The sequence below is a fragment of the Lissotriton vulgaris genome, chromosome 9, assembly GCF_964263255.1.
Source record: "Lissotriton vulgaris chromosome 9, aLisVul1.2, whole genome shotgun sequence".
Lineage (NCBI taxonomy): Eukaryota > Metazoa > Chordata > Amphibia > Caudata > Salamandridae > Lissotriton > Lissotriton vulgaris.
In genome coordinates, this window is record NC_141697.1 from 827,298,158 (window position 1) to 827,320,421 (window position 22,264).

The 22,264-nt window shown below is 46.5% G+C and overlaps 1 protein-coding gene across 3 annotated transcripts in view; it reads left to right on the plus strand.

Annotated features, from left to right (window-relative positions):
* LOC147692313 (endothelial PAS domain-containing protein 1-like) overlaps window positions 1-22,264 on the plus strand; it is a 595,714-nt gene that overhangs the window by 253,328 nt on the left and 320,122 nt on the right. For all 3 annotated transcript variants that reach the window (XM_086938561.1, XM_086938562.1, XM_086938563.1), the window contains 2 exons: window positions 20,019-20,103; window positions 20,359-20,465. In XM_086938561.1, the coding sequence (XP_086794687.1) occupies window positions 20,019-20,103; window positions 20,359-20,465 (192 nt within the window). The remainder of the gene's footprint in view (window positions 1-20,018; window positions 20,104-20,358; window positions 20,466-22,264) is intronic.

Sequence of the window (22,264 nt, forward strand, 5' to 3'; positions counted from 1 at the left end):
ACACGGAGCATGTGATGGAAATTCAAATAACCTCTCATGCCACCAGCTAGTCACACCTGCAACTCAGATAGAGCCCTTCTTTATTCAACTTTCGAACGGGAGTTACATTCTTAGAACGGATCACAGGTGCTGTGGCCTCGCGCCAGGAAAAAGTTATCTAGTACAAGTAACGTCCATGGTCAAATGTTGTATGCAAGCATTGTTTCTGAGCGGGCCTCCAGACATAGTGACTCCCCTCTGGCCTCGTCTGAATCTCTATTCTATACGAATTGATACATTAAGCAAAATGAAATCTGTGCTTTTACAGACAACAGTGCCTATAACGTCATCTAAAGAGACGTATGATCTTCTAGTCGCAAGGACGGCTACTGAAGTCCATGACCTTTTATCAACAAATTGCCCTGTGCATTTCGTAGAAATGTTCAGCCAACTCCTTAACATGTCTAGTGCAACAAGCATCCCAGGCATATTTAAGACAGTCTTTACGGGACTGCTAACACCCTTCGAGGCAATTTTGGGAATCTTTCCTAATTTTGTGCACTCCATCTTTGGCGGCATACCACTATTTTTGGGACTCATCGCAGGGATTCTATTTTTGACCATCCTGCTACGTTATGGCAAGCCTCGGCTCAGACATAGCTCCCATGGGAATGGAAGAGACAATCCTAGCAATGCGCTACAGGGACAGGATAACTAATGTCCTCGGATTGGCCAGGCTGAGAGATCTAAACATGACCTGGTTCCTTTCATTCAGACCGATATGGCAAAATTGCATTTTACCTGTGCTACGGTGTATGCTTTGCGGCGATGAATGCGTGTTGGACATCTGTCTTTCACTTCCATCAGCAGTACCAATGGACGTCGATACTTTGCTCAGTCCAATAACGGCTCACGCATTGTGTTGTCCCCAGCGGCTACCAATCCTGATGACGGCATTCGTGGAGACTCCTGTACTACAGCCAAGTGGTAACAGTGGAGCGAGTGACAAAAGCAACATCATCCAGGTACAACGTTCTGTGAGCATTGCTGGTCCTGCCTTCGATGACAGCAATCATTCTCACACCTGCCAAGTTACAGCGCTATCTAATTTGGTTGAACTATCACCTGATTTTGTAGACCAATTCTTTGCGAGCCTGTCTGATACGATGTTCTCACCCATAGAGAAACAATAACTTTTGAGAAGCTTTCCGACACACAGCGTTCCCATGAACTCTGAATTCGGCCTTCAGTTTTGATCAACAAAAACTGCCAGGAGCTTTGGAAAACTATTTTCTTTGAATTGGACAATTTTTCTAATATTGACCTTTTTTGGCACGAACAATTCTTTGCTTAACGTAAAAACTATTCTTAGAGAACAGAAGCTTCACACTTCTATTCCTAAACACATCTAGAGACATAACAACATGACACCAGCCTCTAGCACACATGTTATTACGATGCATTTTTTTGTGATGATTTATCTCGCCTTTCTTCTGTCAGAGATACTTCATGTGTAATTCCTTTTGCATAATCGTTCATTGATTTCATATGCAATAATTTTTTGAATGATTACTATGCTTTTAAAAACGTACAGTACCTAAATTCCATGTATTACAAGTACGCCTATTTCGAATGCATTTATGTATTTTGGGGTGGGCAATGTTACACATGCATCTAATTGCTTAGTTTTAGTAATTTTGATGGACATGAAAACGTGGAGTGGGTGTTGCGTGCTTATCTAGGTTCCTGATCGATACTGTGACCTTATGCCCCTATTCGGCCATAAATCCATTTATTCCCTATATTGGCATAACCGTTCAAGTGCGATTTTCTGAAAAGTCATCTCTGGCCTCACACGAACAGAGCCACATTCCAGCATGACTCTCTGCTACTTCCTTTGCGACCAATTAGTGCAATGACAGAGCAGCAGTCACTATCTGATATTCCTAGATAACACTCCGAGTTCTTCAACAAGATAAAAACTTAGCAAACCTGGAAATCCCCGCTTGCTATGTTTTGATTAGTAATGGAACTCTAATGAGCAACTGATAACTGTCACTTCCTAGTGACATCTTTAATTGACGTCTTATGTCCAGCAAACTTGCGTCAAACCCGGCACCTGTCAGGTATAAATATTACCAACGTTGCCTTAAGCAGGAGAGAGAGATACGAGCTGCGAGTTCGTTCCCTGTTGCTGATGCCAGCTGCCTGCATGACCCTGTGTTGGTAAAAACTAGCACTCTGTCGCTGCAGCCTGCTATCCTGTGGTGGTGAAGCTGCTGATTACCATTATCGCCGCTACAGCGCGAACTATGGTGCAGTACGCTTGAGGAGCCGAGCAGCCGTCCTCTGTGAAGACATCCAGCCCAGCTGCCCGCGGACGCTGTCACCCCTCCTTCCTCGACGCGCTGAGAGAAGCCGCTGCATTTCTCGTACAGAGAAATCCAGTCCCGGCGCTTCCGGTTTACCCTCGCGGGTGACTGGGATATCGAGAGAGACCCCTGAAGGAGATACCAATCCTCCATCATTCTATTCAGAGGTATGGTGTTGACTAAACCCTTAGACGAGAATTCTTGAAACAAACCTTGGCAAAACCAACTTAACTTAAGCTACTTACTTACTCCCCCTTCTCACGTGTTAGGCTTAGGTCAGGCACACTGGGGTAGGCTTAGTTAGAAGCACCAGTTGAGTATGTTAGCCTAATGTATATATGACTGTATATATGTTTTATTACTTTTAAACCATTGTATGGCTAAGAAACCATATCAATGCTTTTACAGTTCTATTTCGCAATACTTATCTTACTGTACGTACTTTTTATAATAACAGTTATTGCAATTGTGGCAATACATTTCTTTTGTACGAGAAGAAAGACTGTTCAATAAATGTTAACCTTTATTGATACACGCCCGTCTCTCTATTCTCTACATACCGTGAATGTAAACTGCACTAGGCTGACTGAGTGAAATCTGTGTCTATTGTTTCACACGACCCTAGAGATCGACTCTTGATCTGAGGAGCAAAGTTGTCATGTTGCACGGTTGTTGGAAAACTGAATCCCTTCTTGTCTGTAGCCAAGGAAGCTGATCACTTCCTATGCAGAGAAGAAAGATTCCAGTGACCTCTGAGCTAGTTGGTAACACAACCCAATTAAGTTTAGCATAGTCAGTGGAGGCCTGGAATATAAGCAGTTCCACGTCGATACTACTGTTTATGTTATTCCAATGCGCAGGGCCTAGTGGGAAACTAGGAACTACACTACAGCCCCAGGGCCGCTCGCCCCCCCCCCCTCCCTTTAAGGTAATAAAAATAATGTTTTAAAAAAGGCTGGGACCGGGGGGATGGGGTCCCCAGGCCAAAATCGGCCCAGGGAAGGGGACGTCATGCGGCCCCCCTCCCCTAAAAAGGAAACAAAATAAATGACAGCTAGTTACCAGAGGCCCCACCTCCTTTTTCCACCACTCCGCAGTCGTGCCTCTTGGCACACTGCTGATTGAGGGATTAAGTCCCCTCAGCTGCAGAGGGACCTTGTTAGCCAACAAGCTCTCCTGTAACCTCCAGTAAGTCCCACACAGTGGGATTGCTGAGAGGTCTTCCGGAGCCATGCTCCCTTTCCCCACCCCTCTGCAAATGCGCCTCATGGCGTAGTGCTGGTTGGGGGATTAAGTCCCCTTGGATGCTGAGGTTCCTAGGGGGCCCAGAAGCCCTCCCATTACCTCCAGAAATTCAGACACAGAAGGAAAGCTGGTTGGATGCCCCACCCCCTTTCGCCACCAATCTGAAAAATCGACTACTAGGTAAAGAACCTTATAGATTCACTTAAAAACCCAAAGGTTACAGGGACGCTACAATTAGGCTCAGATTTTACTTGTACAAAACCAATTTAGCAGTTATAGTTACATGAGCTAACTATAACTTACGCCCCGCAATGCACTGCTTATGACCTCCCATATTACATCACTGATGACATGGTCAGTGACATCACTTATGACATCTCAAATTACATCACTGATGACATCATCCACGGAGCCACTCCCACTCACACCCATATAAACTCTTGCACACCCACTCACAAACAACCACTCAAATACCCATTCACAAATCCACATTATACTCTGACACCCACTCACTCCTTGTAGGAAGGTGGCTACCTGACTATGGTTACCCCAGATTTTTTGCCTTGTGTTTAGCTGGTTTTCAACTTAGTTGGCCTGGTTCCCTGCTAATCAGGGCCCCAGGCTATCTGCAAAATGGATTCCATGTACTATAGGTGCATAACTAGATTGGCTTGGGTCACCTTATCAGCCCCTGTACAGAAAACTATAGGTGCCCAGGGCATAGGTGCATCCAAGGCCTACCAGGGGCTGCAGCATATCTTTTTCCACCCCTGGCTGGCTATCTAAAATGGACACAACTGGCTGATCACTCAGCTGGGGCAAGGTGGTGTAATCACCCCTTGCTTAGATATAATATGCCTATATCTAAACCTATCTGGACACATATGAACCTATAAGCCACTCCTATGGCAGGCCTTAACAATCCTGGAGGCCGAGTGCGTGGTTTTATGTGAGATGGTGCTCTAGCATGAGCTGAGCCTGTCTGCAGCTGTCGGGACCAATTCCCTTAGCTGTTCCAGGATATTGCCATACCATATACTATTAAGTGCATTATAATCCTCGCGGTTATATGTTAACTTTGGTTTGGCTTTATCAAAACATGTCGTGTAAGGTGTCATTCGATTTGGAATACTATCCCCTCGACAGTCCTGTCGACGGGGATAGCATTCCACCCCTCTAGAGGGAGACGACATGCTACTTTGCTAAAACGCGGTTGATTTTCAAAGGGGCCTCAGCACCACAAAATGGATGCTTCTGCCACAGACATGAGTCTGACCTCCTGCAGCTGACCAAAACTCAGCCAAGGAGGCCTGGACAAAGGGTTTCCTGTCACAGGGAGGTGTCACACCACCCCAGACAGGAGATAGTGGATTGTAGCAGGGAGGTTTGAAAGAAACCAGACTCAGCCTGGGGAGCACAAGGCTTCCCCTTGCATAATCCGGTCAAACCGGTTCTGGGGCTCACCAGCCCCAGTGTGACCCTGGACAAAGGGAAAGGGGTGTAACCACCCCCTTCCTGGGTCCCACCCTTAGGAGGGGACCTAGCAGGTAATCCAGCCCCCTAGATTGGTATAAGAATGGGAGCAGTGCCAACGCACTCAGATTATCCTGATGAAACATATGAAATGAAACTCTGGACCCTTCGACATCCTACTCGACGTAGAAGACTGAAGAATCTCCCTTGTGGTCATGGAGTGACCACCTGTGCCAACAGGCACCATCCAGCACCTCGACGTTTGCTTTGTTGCAATTCCCGCCGGAACTCGAGCGACAGAGATCGACAAGATCAAGCTTGCCTGCCTTATAACAGCCCGATCCACAGTCCCTGCAGAGCTGAGACCCGTGGAGGCGACCAGAAGAGTGGGCCCTGCCATCTTGGAAAGATCACGAGACGCTGACCATGCAGCTCATGAGTGACCCTCAAAGCTGTACATCGGAGTTTGAGAAGCCCCAGCCCTGAGCCACGTTGGCATCGAAGCTCACCCCTCTACACTCACCGAGTGCTGCGTGGGGCCCTTCTGCTTCTTTTGGCTCAACGCGTTGGCCCGGTCAATCTCCTGCTGGCTTGTGGCCCCTGTGCCGGCGAACTAGGAAATCTAACTTGTGATTCTGGTTGCTCCAGACGTGCACCCGCTCCTCTGAAAATAAGCACCCGCTCTGACCCTCCTGGTCCGAGTTAGAAGCAATCTTCCAGTCCTGCGTGGAATGCTCTTGCCAAGTGTTGTTTGCTCCAATCCTGAAGCCGACAGCGCCGACGGCGAGAGCCTTCGTGGGACAGCTCGTGACCTGCACCTGGACGTCGCAGATGCCCTAGAGCCCACGTGGTAGCAGAGAGAAGCTCCTCGACAACCACCTGATTGCGCCCGACATTGCCTGGTTCCGTCCTGGTTCCAGCCTGGTCACTGCTGAGTGACTCAGACTCTGTCCCCTCTGCTTTCAGGTACTCTACAACTCCGATCCACCCTTGGATCACACCGGACACTTCTCCTTCACAACGCCTGCAGCATCTTCAGCTTCAATTTTAAAAATTGAACAATAATTTTAGAAACCATTTCTAATATCTCAGCACATTGCACTTTGCTCTAGCAGCGGATAGCTGTAGGGATTGATTATTATTTCCTACAGCATTTCACCTGTGTTGTCATCTGCACTCGGCTAAGGGTTACAGCGCATTAGGCAGCAGTCTGTGCTCGATATTCCAGCCTGCCCGCCCCGGTCCGTCTCGGTAGCCAATACCGTAGTGCGGAGGGCGGGGCAGGCAAGAGCCAGACACACACAGGAAGTCGAGCAGTCAGCGTTCTAGCTGCTCACTTCTGAGGGCTATTTAGGCAGCGAGGAGGCGTCAACCATTGCGGTAAGGGACGACGGTGGCAGCATCTCCTGACCCCGCTTGGCACCTGCTAGCGATTTAGAGCGGATGCTCTGCAGAATTGAATGCTGAATTTATGCTGAACTGTATTTTCGTTTTTAAACACACAAGTTTTAAAATTGAACAATAAATTTAGAAACAATTTTTAATACCTCAGCACATTGCACTTTGCTCTAGCAGCGGATAGCTGTAGGGATTGATTATTATTTCCTACAGCATTTCACCTGTGTTGTCATCTGCACTCTGCTAAGGGTTACAGCGCATTAGGCAGCAGTCTGTGCTCGATATTCCAGCCTGCCCGCCCCGGTCCGACTCGGTAGCCAATACCGTAGTGCGGAGGGCGGGGCAGGCAAGAGCCAGACACACACAGGAAGTCGAGCAGTCAGTGTTCTAGCTGCTCACTTCTGAGGGCTATTAAGGCGGCGAGGAGGCATCAACCATTGCGGTAAGGGACGACGGTGGCAGCATCTCCTGACCCCGCTTGGCGCCTGCTAGCGATTTAGAGCGGATGCTCTGCAGAATTGAATGCTGAATTTATGCTGAACTGTATTTTCGTTTTTAAACACACAAGTTTTAAAATTGAACAATAATTTTAGAAACCATTTTTAATACCTCAGCACATTGCACTTTGCTCTAGCAGCGGATAGCTGTAGGGATTGATTATTATTTCCTACAGCATTTCACCTGTGTTGTCATCTGCACTCTGCTAAGGGTTACAGCGCATTAGGCAGCAGTCTGTGCTCGATATTCCAGCCTGCCCGCCCCGGGTTGACTCGGTAGCCAATACCGTAGTGCGGAGGGCGGGGCAGGCAAGAGCCAGACACACACAGGAAGTCGAGCAGTCAGCGTTCTAGCTGCTCACTTCTGAGGGCTATATAGCCCCTCGTCGGATCTGGCGCGCAGCGACTGCGCGCAGTGGGGCGCCATTGACGGCGCCGAAGACAAGCCAAAGACCTGCCCGTCTGCACCCGTCCGCGCCAGAACGGCGCCAGGTGCCAGAGGCCATGCCCAACAAAAATAACCGACAGAAAACTATCAGGTATTCTACCCTAGATTTGCTAGCTCTGAAACCTGCTCACTCACCATCCTGCACTACCGAGAACTGGCCCCTCCCTGAAGGCCCATTCTCTTGCAGAAAATGTCATTTTCAAGCCACTATCCTTCCCCGCCAAGACCTCAAGAGATCTGAGGCAAGTAAACTTGTAAGCAGTCTACAATGCATCCTGCTAAATGTACGATCAATGCCCAAACACCAGCTTCAGATATGGGACCTACTACATACAAATCAGCCAGATCTGTGTTTTCTCACAGAAACGTGGCTGAAACCCCATACTACGCCCGCTATCACAATAGCAATTCCCCCAGGTTATAAGTTTTTACATATGGATCGACCTATTAAAATAGGGGGCGGGCTAGCTATCATTTATAAAGAACATCTGAAAATCACCATTCTTGAGGAAAAATGTAGCCCTACCTTGGAAATCATTACTTTCCGTATTAATCTATCTACCATAATAGCCATGAAAGGTGCACTCATATACCGTCCACCTGGATCATGTGCAGGATTCTCCCTCTCTCTCATGGAATTAATAGCCCCTTACCTTAGAGCCAAAGAAAACTTTGTTCTCCTAGGCGATTTCTATATCCACGCAGACAGTCTGGAACTTACCGAAACTAAAGCTTTGCTCGCAGATATGTCTACGATAGGGCTCCAACTTCACAATTCCGACCCCACCCATGAAGGGGGACAGCTTCTAGACTTACTTTTCTCAAACAGCCCTACCTTGCCCTGCAAAACTATTCCTCATCTGAATTGGACCGACCACTACTTGCTAGAATTTAATCTCCCCATATCATATAAAAAGACATCAAACAAAAATCTTCCCCCAATTTGGCGACGCCAATGGCATAAAATCACTATAGAAGGACTACAGGCGACCTGGAAAATACCCTTAATCCAAGATACAGATAAGGTAGATGACATGCTCGCTAAATTTAATGACTCTCTATTGGAAGCAATAGACAAACTAGCTCCGCTAAAACTTCACAAACAATTCCCCACCCACAAAAAGGAGAAATGGTACACAGAGATACTAAGAGCTGAGAAGCAAGGGTGCAGAAGACTGGAAAAAAAATGGAGGAAATCGCACTTAGCAGAGGATAAGAAGGCCCACTTAGAAGCCCAATCGAAATATTACAAAAACATTAGAAAGGCTCGGAAAAACTGTCTGGCCCAGCAACTGTCAGAGGCAGGCAATTCCTCGAAGGAACTATACAAAATATTGGAATCCTTCGTAAAACCCGCAGCTTGTATTAGCGCAGATGATTTTTCATTACCACTGTGTAACGAGATCTCCCTGTTCTTTGAGAGCAAAATCAACACGATTTACGATAAAATCCTGAAAACAACCAGCACCAACTGTGGAAACCATGTCCCCCTGACACCGCAACCAAAAAAATCATCATCCTTACTTTCCTTTTCCCCAGTGTCCAATACCGATCTCTCTCCCCTAATTAACCACATAAAATCTGGCTCCCCTAATGATTTCTTACCAGCGAAAATGATGGCCCCTCTAAACTCCATCCTAGGTCCATCCATACAAGCTATCATAAATCAATCCCTGAGCAAAGGACAGGTACCAACTGAATGGAAACAAGCTGTAGTCAATCCAATTCGGAAAAACACCACACTACCCTGGTCGGACCTTTCAAACCTCAGACCCATCTCCCTCCTACCCTACCTCAGTAAACTTGCAGAGAAGCATGTTAACACACACCTGTCGAAATATATCGAAGCAGCGGAAGGCCTGGACCCATCCCAATCTGGTTTCAGGCCTAATCACAGCACTGAATCAGCCCTCCTCTCCGTGACCGACAACATCAGGATGTCACTGGACAGGGGGGAATCCGTGATTCTAGTGCTGTTAGATTTATCCGCTGCTTTCGACACGGTATCACATGAACTTCTCCTTGAAAGACTGAGTGATGCGGGAGTAGGAGGCACGGCTCTCTCATGGCTGCAAAGCTTTCTTTCCGACCGCACCCAAGGAGTCAGACTAGGCTCTCACTCTTCTCCATCAAGAGTGCTTACTAAGGGTGTGCCACAGGGCTCATGCCTTAGCCCCACGCTCTTTAACATTTATGTGGCCCCCTTAGCAAATATGATAAGATCCTTCGGATTCACTCCGGTGTCATACGCTAATGACACCCAACTTTTGTTTCCCTTCTCAACTCTCACGCCGGCAATTCTATCATCATTTGCTAATGGGAAGAGAACGGTAGCACACTGGATGGCAAAAAAATTTCTTCAATGCAACGTGACCAAAACAGAGGTCATGCTGTTTGGAGGAGCGACTCTTCTCTGGTCACCAGAATGGTGGCCTCTGGAGCTAGGCCCGGTCCCCAACCCCAAACCCATAGCAAAAAACCTTGGTGTTAAGCTGGACCAAGCACTCCTGCTCAAAGAACACACCACTCAGGTGGCAGGTGCCTGCATTCACGTGGTGGGGCTTCTAAGACGTGTCTTTCCTTTTCTGCCAGACAACCACAGAAAGACCCTCATCCAAACTCTAATCATAGGCAGAATGGACTACTGCAACGGACTATACCTATCGGCGAATGAAGAACAAATAGACAACCTTCAGGTTGTCCAAAATACAGCAGCTAGATTGGCCCTCAATGCCCCCCCCAGAACGCCTTCCCGCCCCTTACTTCACCAACTCCACTGGCTTCCTGTGAAGCAGCGCATCAAATTTAAAATCTGTAACATTATACACAGATGCTTGTATGGTACCAGTCCCAAATATTTACGAGAAAAATTTGTACCAAACATCCCTAGACGCGCACTTCGCTCTAGTAACCATCTGCTGCTACAGGTTCCAAAGATAAGAAGAGCTAGACAGGGAGGCCGAGCCCTGTCTTACAAAGGACCCATACTTTGGAACTCCCTGCCCACCGAACTGAAACAGATTAGGAATTTAGTATTGTTCAGAAAAAAACTGAAAACTTACCTTTTCACCAGGCCATAGCTCTCATCCCCCCCTTTCAGCTCCCACTCTCGGAGTAATCTGCCCTAAACTGCTAGCAATAGCGCAGAGATATCCCTTCGGGAATTGACTCAGGCGCTTTACAAGCAAATAAATACAATAAATAAAGCACCAACAACCTGCGTGATGAAACCCGACACAACTTCGACCCTATGCACCCGCTTCCTGTGGGTGAGGTAACTCATCAACGCCAGTGTTCCCACACTGGTACACACCTCTAGTGTATGTGTCTTAAGTTTCATCCTTCTAGGTTAAGCGGAAGTCTCCTTAAACAGTAACTTTATAACTTTTACGCACCATTGACTTTACATTGGTGCATGCCTGTGCTTTAAGCGCTGCACCCGAATCCCGCAGGCTTTTCCCGACTTCAGCATTGCTAGTCCCAACTGCTCCCAGCGATTCCCTAGGCCCTAGGCCTAACCACTGTTCGATTGGTATCTCTTATACCACTTTTTTAATATATGGTTTGAGTGGCCACCCGCCCTCATCCACAATTGTGCAACTTTTATATGTTTAACTGTGCTTTTGTTTAAACGCTTGTGCCCCTTTGCTCATAAAGAGTACTGGGGATTATTCTAGTAATAAATACATACATTTTTATAATATATACTTGTGTGGTGTCCTTTCATTTGATATTACAGGATTGTGATTGGTAAAACAGCTCGCTTAACACGACCTCTTGAGTTTAGCCTTTCAGGCTGCTTAGTCCATGCTACCCCTAGGATAGCTTGTCTATAAGGTTGACTTACAACCAGACACCATAAGGGATTGTTTGGACTGATACAAGGTGGTTCCAGAATTGGAAACATCATATATCAGGCCAACTTCTCACATTGGTGTGCAGCGGTGCGGATTTGAGCTTGCTGTTGTTTTACCATTGCAATCTTTTTATCAAATTGAAAGATCACATCAAGTACCTTAGGTACATTTAAACAAAAGCTTAGCATATTTAAGTTCTACTGAACTTAGTAGTTGTAGATTAAAGGGATTAGCACACCCTGCCTACAACTCACTAGCAAGGTACAGTAGGAAAACACTTAGTGTAGGTAAGTGCACCACTTGCACCTCACTAGCAGTCATGTCTGGCACAGGAGGAGCCTCAGGCTCTTCACCTGTGAGGGTTGACCTTACCAAGGCAACCTCCAGCTATGACAAACTTATCCATAAAAACTTGAGTGCCTTATGCATGGCAAGAGGGCTAAAAAGGGGTCACAACTCCACCATTCCTTCCCTGATAGCCATCCTGGACAAGGATGACCTAGCTAAGGCGAGTGCAGTTCCCTTAGGTGCAGGAGATGGAGTAGATCCCCCAGAGTATGAGAACACCCCAGAGAATGAGGTGGACCAAGAATCAGATGATAATGTGTCAGATCATGATCAAGGGGATACCCAGGTCCCAGTGGGGAGGCTTAGCCGAGCCAACTTCGACCTACATAGGGATGGAGAGGGCCAGACCCCCCCCCCCCCAGACCCTATAACCTAGTTCCCTCAGGCACTAGAAGGGTGAGATCTCCCTCAGTGGATTCTCACATTTCTAGTGTCTCAAGAAACTCTCAAAGGGGAATGACTTCCCCCCAGAGAAGAGAACATAAGGCCAGGATGAGAGCTGTAGAACTCCAGATAGAGAGGGAAGAGTTAGCCCTGGCCCAAGCTAAACTGGCTTTAGCAAGGGAACAGAAAATGTGTGGCTTAGATGCCACTGGTGGCAGCAACAATATTCCTAGAGAGAAAGAGAGAAAGACAGGTCCTATAATACTAGAAACCTGACAAAGATTGTGCCCCCCTACACAGAAGGGGATGACATCCACAACTGGATAACTGCTCTTGAGAGAGCCTACATGGTACAGCAGGTTCCTGAAGAACAGTGGGCAGCAATCTTATGGTACTCCTTTTCAGAGGAAGGGAGAGATAAGCTCCTCACTGTCAGACATGAGGATGCTAAAAACTACAAAGTCCTGAAGAGTGCTCTAATAGATGGGTTTGGCTTAACCACTGAACAGTACAGGTTGAAGTTCAGAGACACCCAGAAGACACAGACACAGAACTGGACTGATTTTGTAGATTGTGCTACTAAGGCTCTGGAGGGTTGGCTACATGGCAGCAAAGTACATAACTTCACAGGATTGTATAATTTGATTATGAGGGAGTAGATCCTAAGTAATTGTCAGAACCAGCTCTTACACCAGCACCTGGTGGACTCAGATTTGACCTCTCCCCAAGAATTGGGATAGAGGGCAGATAAATGGGTCAGAACCAGGATTAGGCCTAAGAATCAGGGCAATGACCAGAAGAAGGAGTCTACCAAACCTCAAGATAAGGGTGGGGATAAAAATAAAGAAAAGACTTCCCCAGGGCCCCAAAACTCCAAGGATGGGGGTGGGTCCCAAGACACTTCATCTGTTCAAAAGAAGCCATACTGCCATGTCTGTAAACAGACTGGCCATTGGAAATCAGACAGCTGTTGTCCAAAGAATGGCAATACAGAAAATATACCCCCAAAGCCAGCTCCAACACCTCCTGTTACTGTCAGCAGTAATCCCCCAGGAAGTGGGAGCACCCCCAAGAATCTGGGTGGGTTTACTTTTGGAGCCCAAGTGGACCCTGGCCTATCCAGGTCCCCATCACCAAATGATCTTGTCTATGAGACTGGCATGGGGCTTGCCAACTTCTCTGATTGCCCAAATACCTTGAGCAAATATAGACAGGAACCCATCATCAATGGTTTGAAAGTTGAGGCCTTTAGAGACACAGGGGCTAGCATCACCATGGTGGCTGATTGTAAGCAACTTTTACCTGGTGCCACATACCAAGTAACAAACATTGACGGAATACAAACCAATCATCCCATGGCAGTAGTAAGTCTCAGCTGGGGAGGTGTCACTGGCCCAAAGAGGGTGGCAGTGTCACCAAACTTGCCTGTCGACTGCCTACTAGGTAATGATTTGGAAATCTCAGCCTGGGCTGAGGTTGAACAGAAAATCCATTCTAGAATGGTAAATGCCAATGGAAAGGTTAGTGGGGCTGTAATGGCTACATCCCCAACCCAAGATGTCCTTCCTGAAAAGGTTGGTAGGGCTGAGAAACTCTCTGCCCCATCTTTAGCTAACTCCCTTCCAGAAAAGAATAGCAGACCTGTTATGATAACAGCTCACACCCAAAATTAGTCTCCTCCTGCAAAGGTTGGTGGGGCTGTGACGGCCACAGCCCAAACTCAAACTGATACCTGTGTTGTGAAGCCTGAAATTATGGATCACTCCACACAAACAGAGAGCATGGACGAGGAAGAGAAATCTCCCCCTCACCAGACATTAGGACAGGATCAGCCTCCTCAGGGAACTGATCTTACCCCTGATGAAGGAGCTGTCCCAGAGGTTGTTAGGCCTGGCGTGACAGAGCCTCTGATGGCAGTGGACCCTTCTCAGGTGGGACCCAGTCTGGAGCAGGTAACCTGCCCCTCTCTGCCTTGCCTTAGTCAGCCCAGGGCTGCAGAGGAGAGGACAAGAAGGACAGTGAGCACCAAAGGGCCCCCTGTCAAATAAAGCACCCCATCAATAAATTAGGGGCACCGAAACTAGTAGCCCTAGTAAGGTGAAAACTTTAAAAACTCCTGAGGGAGCCCCCTTAAAAGTAGTTAGGGACCTCCCACAGATGGATTCTGTTGGGCATAGCCAAACCTGGGACCCAAAGGGCCCAAACCTGAACTGTCCCTCCAGTAAGCCAAAACAAGGGACCCAGCCTCCAGTTGTAGGTAGCCAGAGGTTGACCCTGAGAGCACAGTGCAACTCAGTTGAAGAAAGAAAGGCACTCATGGTGGAAGATAATTGGAGGAAGCTGAGCCATAAATTAGTGGAACCTCACTTCAATACTCCATATCCAAACCAGCCTTTAACTTTGCATAAACACACCCAAGGTAGTGATTCACTATGGTGGAGACCCTCTAATACCCCAAGGGTGAGGGACTGCTTAGTGGACCATGAGACAGGGGGTACCCATGCTAGTGCAGGTACTACCTTATATGGCCACTCAGGCAATATACGCTTACCTGGACAAGGATAGCCTTATCTCCTTTCGTTTGGGGGGGGGGGGGGTATGTAGGAAGGTGGCTACCTGACTATGGTTACCCCAGATTGTTTGCCTTGTGTTTAGCTGGTTTTCAACTTAGTTGGCCTGGTTCCCTGCTAATCAGGGCCCCAGGCTATCTGCTCTCTCTGTAAAATGGATTCCATGTACTATAGGTGCATAACTAGATTGGCTTGGGTCACCTTATCAGCCCCTGTACAGAGCACTATAGGTGCCCAGGGCATAGGTGCATCCAAGGCCTACCGGGGGCTGCAGCATATCTTTTGCCACCCCTGGCTGGCTATCTAAAATTGACACAACAGGCTGATCACTCAGCTGGGGCAAGGTGGTGTAATCACCCCTTGCTTAGATATAGTATGCCTATATCTAAACCTATCTGGACACATATAAACCTATAAGCCACTCCTATGGCAGGCCTTAACAATCCTGGAGGCAGAGTGCGTGATTTTATGTGAGATGGTGCTCTAGCATGAGCTGAGCCTGTCTGCAGCTGTCGGGACCAATTCCCTTAGCTGTTCCGGGATATTGCCATACCATATACTATTAAGTGCATTATAATCCTTGCGGTTATATGTTAACTTTGGTTTGGCTTTATCAAAACATGTTGTGTAAGGGGTCATACGATTTGGAATACTATCCCCTCGACAGTCCTGTCGACGGGGATAGCATTCCACCCCTCTAGAGGGAGACGACATGCTACTTTGCTAAAATGCGGTTGATTTTAAAAGGAGCCTCAGCACCACAAAATGGATGCTTCTGCCACAGACACGAGTCTGACCTCCTGCAGCTGACCGAAACTCAGCCAAGGAGGCCTGGACAAAGGGTTTCCTGTCACAGGGACGTGTCACACCACCCCAGACAGGAGATTGTAGCAGGGAGGTTTGAAAGAAACCAAACACTGCCTGGGGAGCACAAGGCTTCCCCTTTCATAATCCGGTCAAACCGGTTCTGGGGCTCACCATCCCCAGTCCCAGCGCGACCCTGGACAAAGGGAAAGGGGTGTAACCACCCCCTTCCTGGGTCCCACCCATAGGAGGGGACCTAGCAGGTAATCCAGCCCCCTAGATTGGTATAAGAATGGGAGCAGTGCCAACGCACTCAAATTATCCTGATGAAACATATGAAACATAATTCTGGACCCTTCGACATCCTACTCGACATAGAAGACTGAAGAATCTCCCTTATGGTCAAGGAGTGACCACCCTGTGCAAACAGGCATCATCCTTCACCTCAATGTTTGCTTTGTTGCAGTTCCCGCTCGAGCGACAGAGATCAACAAGATCAAGCTTGCCTGCCTTCTAACAGCCCGATCCACAGTCCCTGCAGAGCTGAGACCCGTGGATGCGACTGGAAGCGTGGGCCCCGCCATCTTGGAAAGATCATGAGACGCTGACCGTGCAGCCCACGAGTGACCCTCGAAGCTGTACATCGGGGTTTGAGAAGCCCCAGCCCTGAGCCACTTTTGCACTGAAGCTCATCCCTGTACACTCACGGAGTGCTGCGTGGGGCCCTTCTGCTTCTTTTGGCTCAATGCGTTGGCCCGGTCACTTGCCCGCTGGCTTGTGGCCCCTGTGCCGGCGAACCACGACATCTAACTTGTGATTCTGGTTGCTCCAGGCGTGCACCCACTCCTCTGAAAAGGAGCACCCGCTCTGACCTTCCTGGTCCGAGTGAGAAGCAATCTTCCAGTCCTGCGTGGATTGCTCTTGCCAAGTGTTGTTTGCACCAATCCTGAAGCCGACAGCGCCGACGGCGAGAGCCTTTGTGGGACAGCTTGTGACCCGCTCCTGGATGTCGCAGATGCCCTAGAGCCCACGTGGCAGTGGAGAGAAGCTCCTCAACAACCACTTGATTGCGCCCGACATTGCCTGGTTCCGTCCTGGTTCCACCCTGGTCACTGCTGAGTGACCCAGACTCTGTCCCCTCTGCTTTCAGGTACTCTACAACTCCAATCCACCCTTGGATCACACCGGACACTTCTCCTTCACAGTGCCTGCAGCATCTTCAGCTTCAAGCACCAACAACCTGCGTGACGAAACCCGACACAACTTCGATCCTATGCACCCGCTGTCTGTGGGTGAGGTAACTCATCAACGCTGGTGTTCCCACACTGGTACACACCTCTAGTGTATGTATCTTAAGTTTCATCCTTCTAGGTTAAGCGGAAGTCTCCTTAAACAGTAACTTTATAACTTTTACGCACCATTGACTTTACATTGGTGCATGCCTGTGCTTTAAGCGCTGCACCCGAATCCCGCAGGCTTTTCCCGACTTCAGCATTGCTAGTCCCGACTGCTCCCAGCGATTCCCTAGGCCCTAGGCCTAACCACTGTTTGATTGGTATCTCTTATACCACTTTTTTAATATATGGTTTGAGTGGCCACCCGCCCTCATCCACAATTGTGCAACTTTTATATGTTTAACTGTGCTTTTGTTTAAACGCTTGTGCCCCTTTACTCATAAAGAGTTCTGGGGAATATTCTAGTAATAAATACATATATTTCTATAATATATAGTTGTGTGGTGTCCTTTCATTTGATATTACAGGATTGTGATTGGTAAAACAGCTCGCTTAACACGACCTCTTGAGTTTAGCATTTCAGGCTGCTTAGTCCATGCTACCCCTAGGATAACTTGTCTATAAGGTTGACTTACAACCAGACACCATAAGGGATTGTTTGGACTGATACAAGGTGGTTCCAGAATTGGAAACATCATATATCAGGCCAACTTCTCACACTCCTCCATAGAGCTGCTCACACACCCACTCGTACAGCCACTCACACAAACATTCACTCACCCGTATAGCCACTCATACAACCAGTCACTCACCCTTAAAGCCAGTCACATACCCACACACTGATCCATCCAGCTTCTTACACTCGCTCATTTACCTACATAGTCACTGATACACCCACTCACTCACCCATACAGCCTCTCAACACAATAACTCACCCATACAAGCATTCACACACTCACTCACACACCCACGCAATAACAATTTACACATTCATGCAAGCACTCACTCACCTATATACCATTCATACAGACTCTCACTCTCCAATACAGCCACTCGCACACCAACTCACTTAACCAAACAGCCATTTACTCGCCCATACAGCCACTTACACACCCTGCCTCTTACTCATAGACCTATGCAGACACCCAGTCATTAACCCATACAGTCACTTACACACCATCTTACCCACCCATATAGCCACTCACACTGCCTCTCATTCACCCATACAGCCACTGACAAACCCACTCACCAATACAACCACTCACACAGCAAATCATTCACACACACACAGCTACTCACACACCTACTTATATACCCATATAGCCACTCACACACCCATACACACAAGGATACATACAGTCACAAAGTCACTCACATTATATATGTTAGAAGCAGTATCAGTCCGTAGTAGTGCACCTGGTATACTAATTTAACTTTTGTAGTAGGTCAGTATATTTTCTTTACAGTCATGAACTCTTAGAAAACACTCACACTCACTGTATGATGTCATCAGTGATGTCATTTGAGATGCCATCAGTTATATCACTGACAATGTCATCAGCGATGTAATATGGGAATTAATAGGCAGTGCACTGCAGTGGTGTAAGTTATAGTTATTTCAGGTTACTATCACTGCTGAATTTCAGTGGTTTTGTAAAAATGAAATCTAAGCCTAACTTTAAGGTCCTGTAATCTTCATTTTTTTCAGTAAATATTTATGTGTTGGTATATATAGATATAGGTATATTTATGTGTATGCAGATGTGCAGAGTGTAATATGCTATTTAATAATATCTTTGATTGTGGGAAGGGGTTATTACTCATAAGAGGTGAAGCCCTGTGAGAAGTAATTATTCTAAAACTAAGTGGTTAATAGTATACCAAGGGGTAAATAGTCAGTCTCCTTCTAACACCCAGTTCACCCTAGACAGGTAATATTGCAAGGGTTACCAGTGGTATATACTGTCTGTTACTCCATAGCTCTTTAGAATCAGGGCAACTTTGACAAAGAAAGAGACCTAAGACCTTGTGGTCAATAAAACAACACACTTTGTGAATTTTAAGTTGCAACCATTTTAAGAGGTATTGGAGAAGTAAAGCCCGATAGTATCAAAGTAGTTGATTGCTGCCACCCCTTTCCCTCCCAGAAAACATTTCATGAAGATTTAACATCTAAGTTAATGGGCGAGATCAGCTTGCAGAATATGCTTAAGGTAGGATCATTAGATCGTTTGAGTATTAAGGTAAATATCAAAGTTTCGGACTTGGAAATTGTCTGAGAGTGGGGTATATCATTCATCACTCCTGTTAGTTTCCTTAACAGGTGAGAAACAAATGTTATATCTGACCCTACAGGATACCTGTTGTGCTTATGGTTCATATGGGCTGAAACACTTCCTGTTTGGCAATCAAGGCATCTAGGTTGCTCTCTCTCATCCACTAGACTTGTATTGTGGCATATGATTGATCGTCCTGCCTTTCCAACTCTTGAGTAGGTTCAGCAATATATACCGTTTGTTAGAACTGTGTAACACATTCTAATTTCTCATCCTCCTGACCTTTGCTTACCATTAGCAGTTTTAATTGTATCCATAAATCTCTGCGCTTGCTTTGCCATCGGTTTGCTAGCCAAAAGGCTCCAAGCCTTCTTGCCCTGTTCATAATATTTCAGTTCTACTTTCGCTGGGAGGTAACTATCTATGAGTGTCTCCAGTCTGCCTATATGCCCGCCTATATGCCCCCTCAGCTGTATCACCCTACCTTGCAGGGTTGAGGTAGCGTTAATTCATGTTTAGCTCCTGATGCCAGTAGTTCACGTTTAATATGAGTGCTTGCCTCATATTCTCGAGTATCACTGCCTCAGCAATAAATTGTCCCATTTTCAACTCAAAGCACGGTCATTTCTTTACCCCGCATAATGGAGCAGATCCTTGCATTGTGTGCTTCCCAACACTATTCGGACCTTCCAAATTTTTTGATAGTACCTCAGGTGTTTTTTAAGACTGTGCTGGTTGACTGTGATCCCTACCCAGACACTAATGGCTGCCCACCAAGGTCCACTTTCACATTGATAGCAAAGGCCTGCATTTGTTATCGTTGCATATGCATTGTTATCGCTGCAGATATATTGCTTGGCTCCTAACAGTGCTCCTATAGGTGACTGCTGGTCTTTGGTCTGTTTTTTGTACCTGCGGTGCCATCCTAGTTCTCCTACCCTCTTTCTTTCTCTTTACACCTTGCTTGTTTCCAATATCCCTGTTGTGAAAATGGGCAGTGCAATATGGCACTGCTTGAGAAAGTCGCAATGTTTGCTTGAGCAGTCAGCCACAATTAGTCCGACCTGATCAGATTCCAGAATGATAAATACTTACAATTGAACTCCTGGATTTCTGGTTTTGTTTCATGCAGGTCGACATGATTGGACAAAGTCTGTTTGAATATATCCATCCATGCGACGAGGAAGAGATCCGAGAGCTTCTTCATTTCAAACATGGTAACTGTCGTTTCAAATACTATTTCGCTCTGCCCTTTGCATCTGGCTGTTGTGCACCTTTTGCCTCTGGTTGTCATGCAACTAAACAGTGTCGCTTCTGTGCTAACTGGAGAATAAAGGAGCAGGAAAGTGTAAGCAGCACATGCAGTGAAGGAAAGGCTATCCCTGTGTTCACTTTGATTCCAGCCTTCACATATGAGCTCAGCTTATCTTTAGTTACAGGTAAATTCGGATTCTTCTTTTTCCTTTATCCAGGGATCTCCAGTACCAAAGCCTGCAGCTCTTGTGATTTTTTCACCAGAATGAAATGCTCTTGGGTCAGCCGGGATCGCAGTCCTAATCTCAAACCAACATCATGGAAAGTAAGAGGCACCCGTTTATTCCTTTGCCTTTTGTACTTGCTGGACCAATCATATGCACCACCTAGAGTTAACTAATGTGTATGTATAGGCTGGGAGAGCAGGAGAAGGGGACTTTTGGGACGAATAGACTACATGGGAAGGAAGACTCGGGAAAGTGTATTAAGTTTCAATACCTGTGCGTTCCAGTCATTATGTTCAGCATCCCTGTATCTTTTCTAAAATGACCTTCTCGAAATCTAGACTCCCAGGCACGATCTCAATTGTTCTCTCAGTTTCAACACCTGCCCCTTTAAAGACCTGGGCAGCGGTAGACCATCTCCGCTCCTTGCCAGGGTCCTGCAAACCAAAGCGGGTCTCCCAGTTGAAAGGTTGGCATAGGCAAATAAAAGGCCGAGGAATTGGGGGCAGAAGCAATGCCTGCAAGACGAATGTATAATCTTACAACGCATACATTTACGACGCATGCACTTACAACGCAATGTTTACATTGCAACATCCACTACAACGCATTCCATTACATCGCATGACAATACATCGCATATTAAAAAACTACCTTCCCAACGCATTCCATTACATCGCATACTACCTTAACAACTCATACCATTACAACGCATACCATTACATTGCATTTAAGATAAGTATTGGATAGTATAGAGGTATAAATTACTATTCTAACTCTAGGGGGTGCAACAGTAGGGTAAGTGTTGGATAGTGTAGGGGTACTATGCGTTGGAATGGTATGTGTTGTAATGGTATGCGTTGTAGTGACATGCGATGTAGTGTCATGCGTTGTAATGGTGTGCGTTGTAATGCCTGCATTGTAGTGACATGCGTTGTAAGGGAAGTTGCGATGTAACGACTGCGTTGTAAGTGTAGTGCAATGTAATGACTGAGTTGTAAAGGTTGTTTCCCCTGCAAGACCACAGGAGTGAAACTTGAATTATATTAATTGCCCAGACCATGTAAAGTGCTGTGCCATTCAGGCGGTCGTCTTATCTAGCAGGCCACCTTGTACTGCAGTCGTGAAAGAAGGCAGAAGAATATGACAAAGGCCTGCGTGATTTGATCTGCAGCTCATAGAGAACACTCCAATACAAATTGAGAACCCAGCTAAAAAGAACTGGTCCAAATGGTACATCATTCTCAGTCACATTCTGCCAGCATCGTTTGACATACGTATTCAAATACATGGCCATTGGTAAATACAACAGTAGGCTGAAAACTGTGTAGATGTGTCATTTATACACATCATCATTTTTGTCCTGTGGGAGAACTTATGCTCAATGCAATAGGCCCAAGTCGGTTTCATTAAGAAGCCAATGTTCCACGTTAATGTCCTGGATGATCAACTGGGAAGAGTTGTGACAATAGCTGGTGGCTTCAGTAGTTATTTATTGTGAAAAACAAATGTTAATACAAATAGGCCTTTAAAGGTGGATTAACGTAGTGTTAACCTCTGCAGATGTTATTTGTTACATATTGGGTATTGATTACTCCCTCTGATAAACCCAGAGGGGAGTAAAAGATTTGCAGTGCTAGAATCCTTGTTAGCCCTCTTAGGTAGAACTGTACACAGATTAGTAATTTGATTACTTTATGATTGATGTTTTCTTGGAGGAAATCCTGTGCTCAATAGAGTAGGGCGAAGTTGGGTATGGTTCAAGTCAATGATAAAGGCTATAAGACTGATTTATTCGTTGAGGAAAGTTGTTTCAGGTGTTATATGCTTGATCTATTTATGTAAAGACAGAGGCGGTTGTCCTGAGTTATTTATTGTGAAAAGAATGTGTTAAAGACAA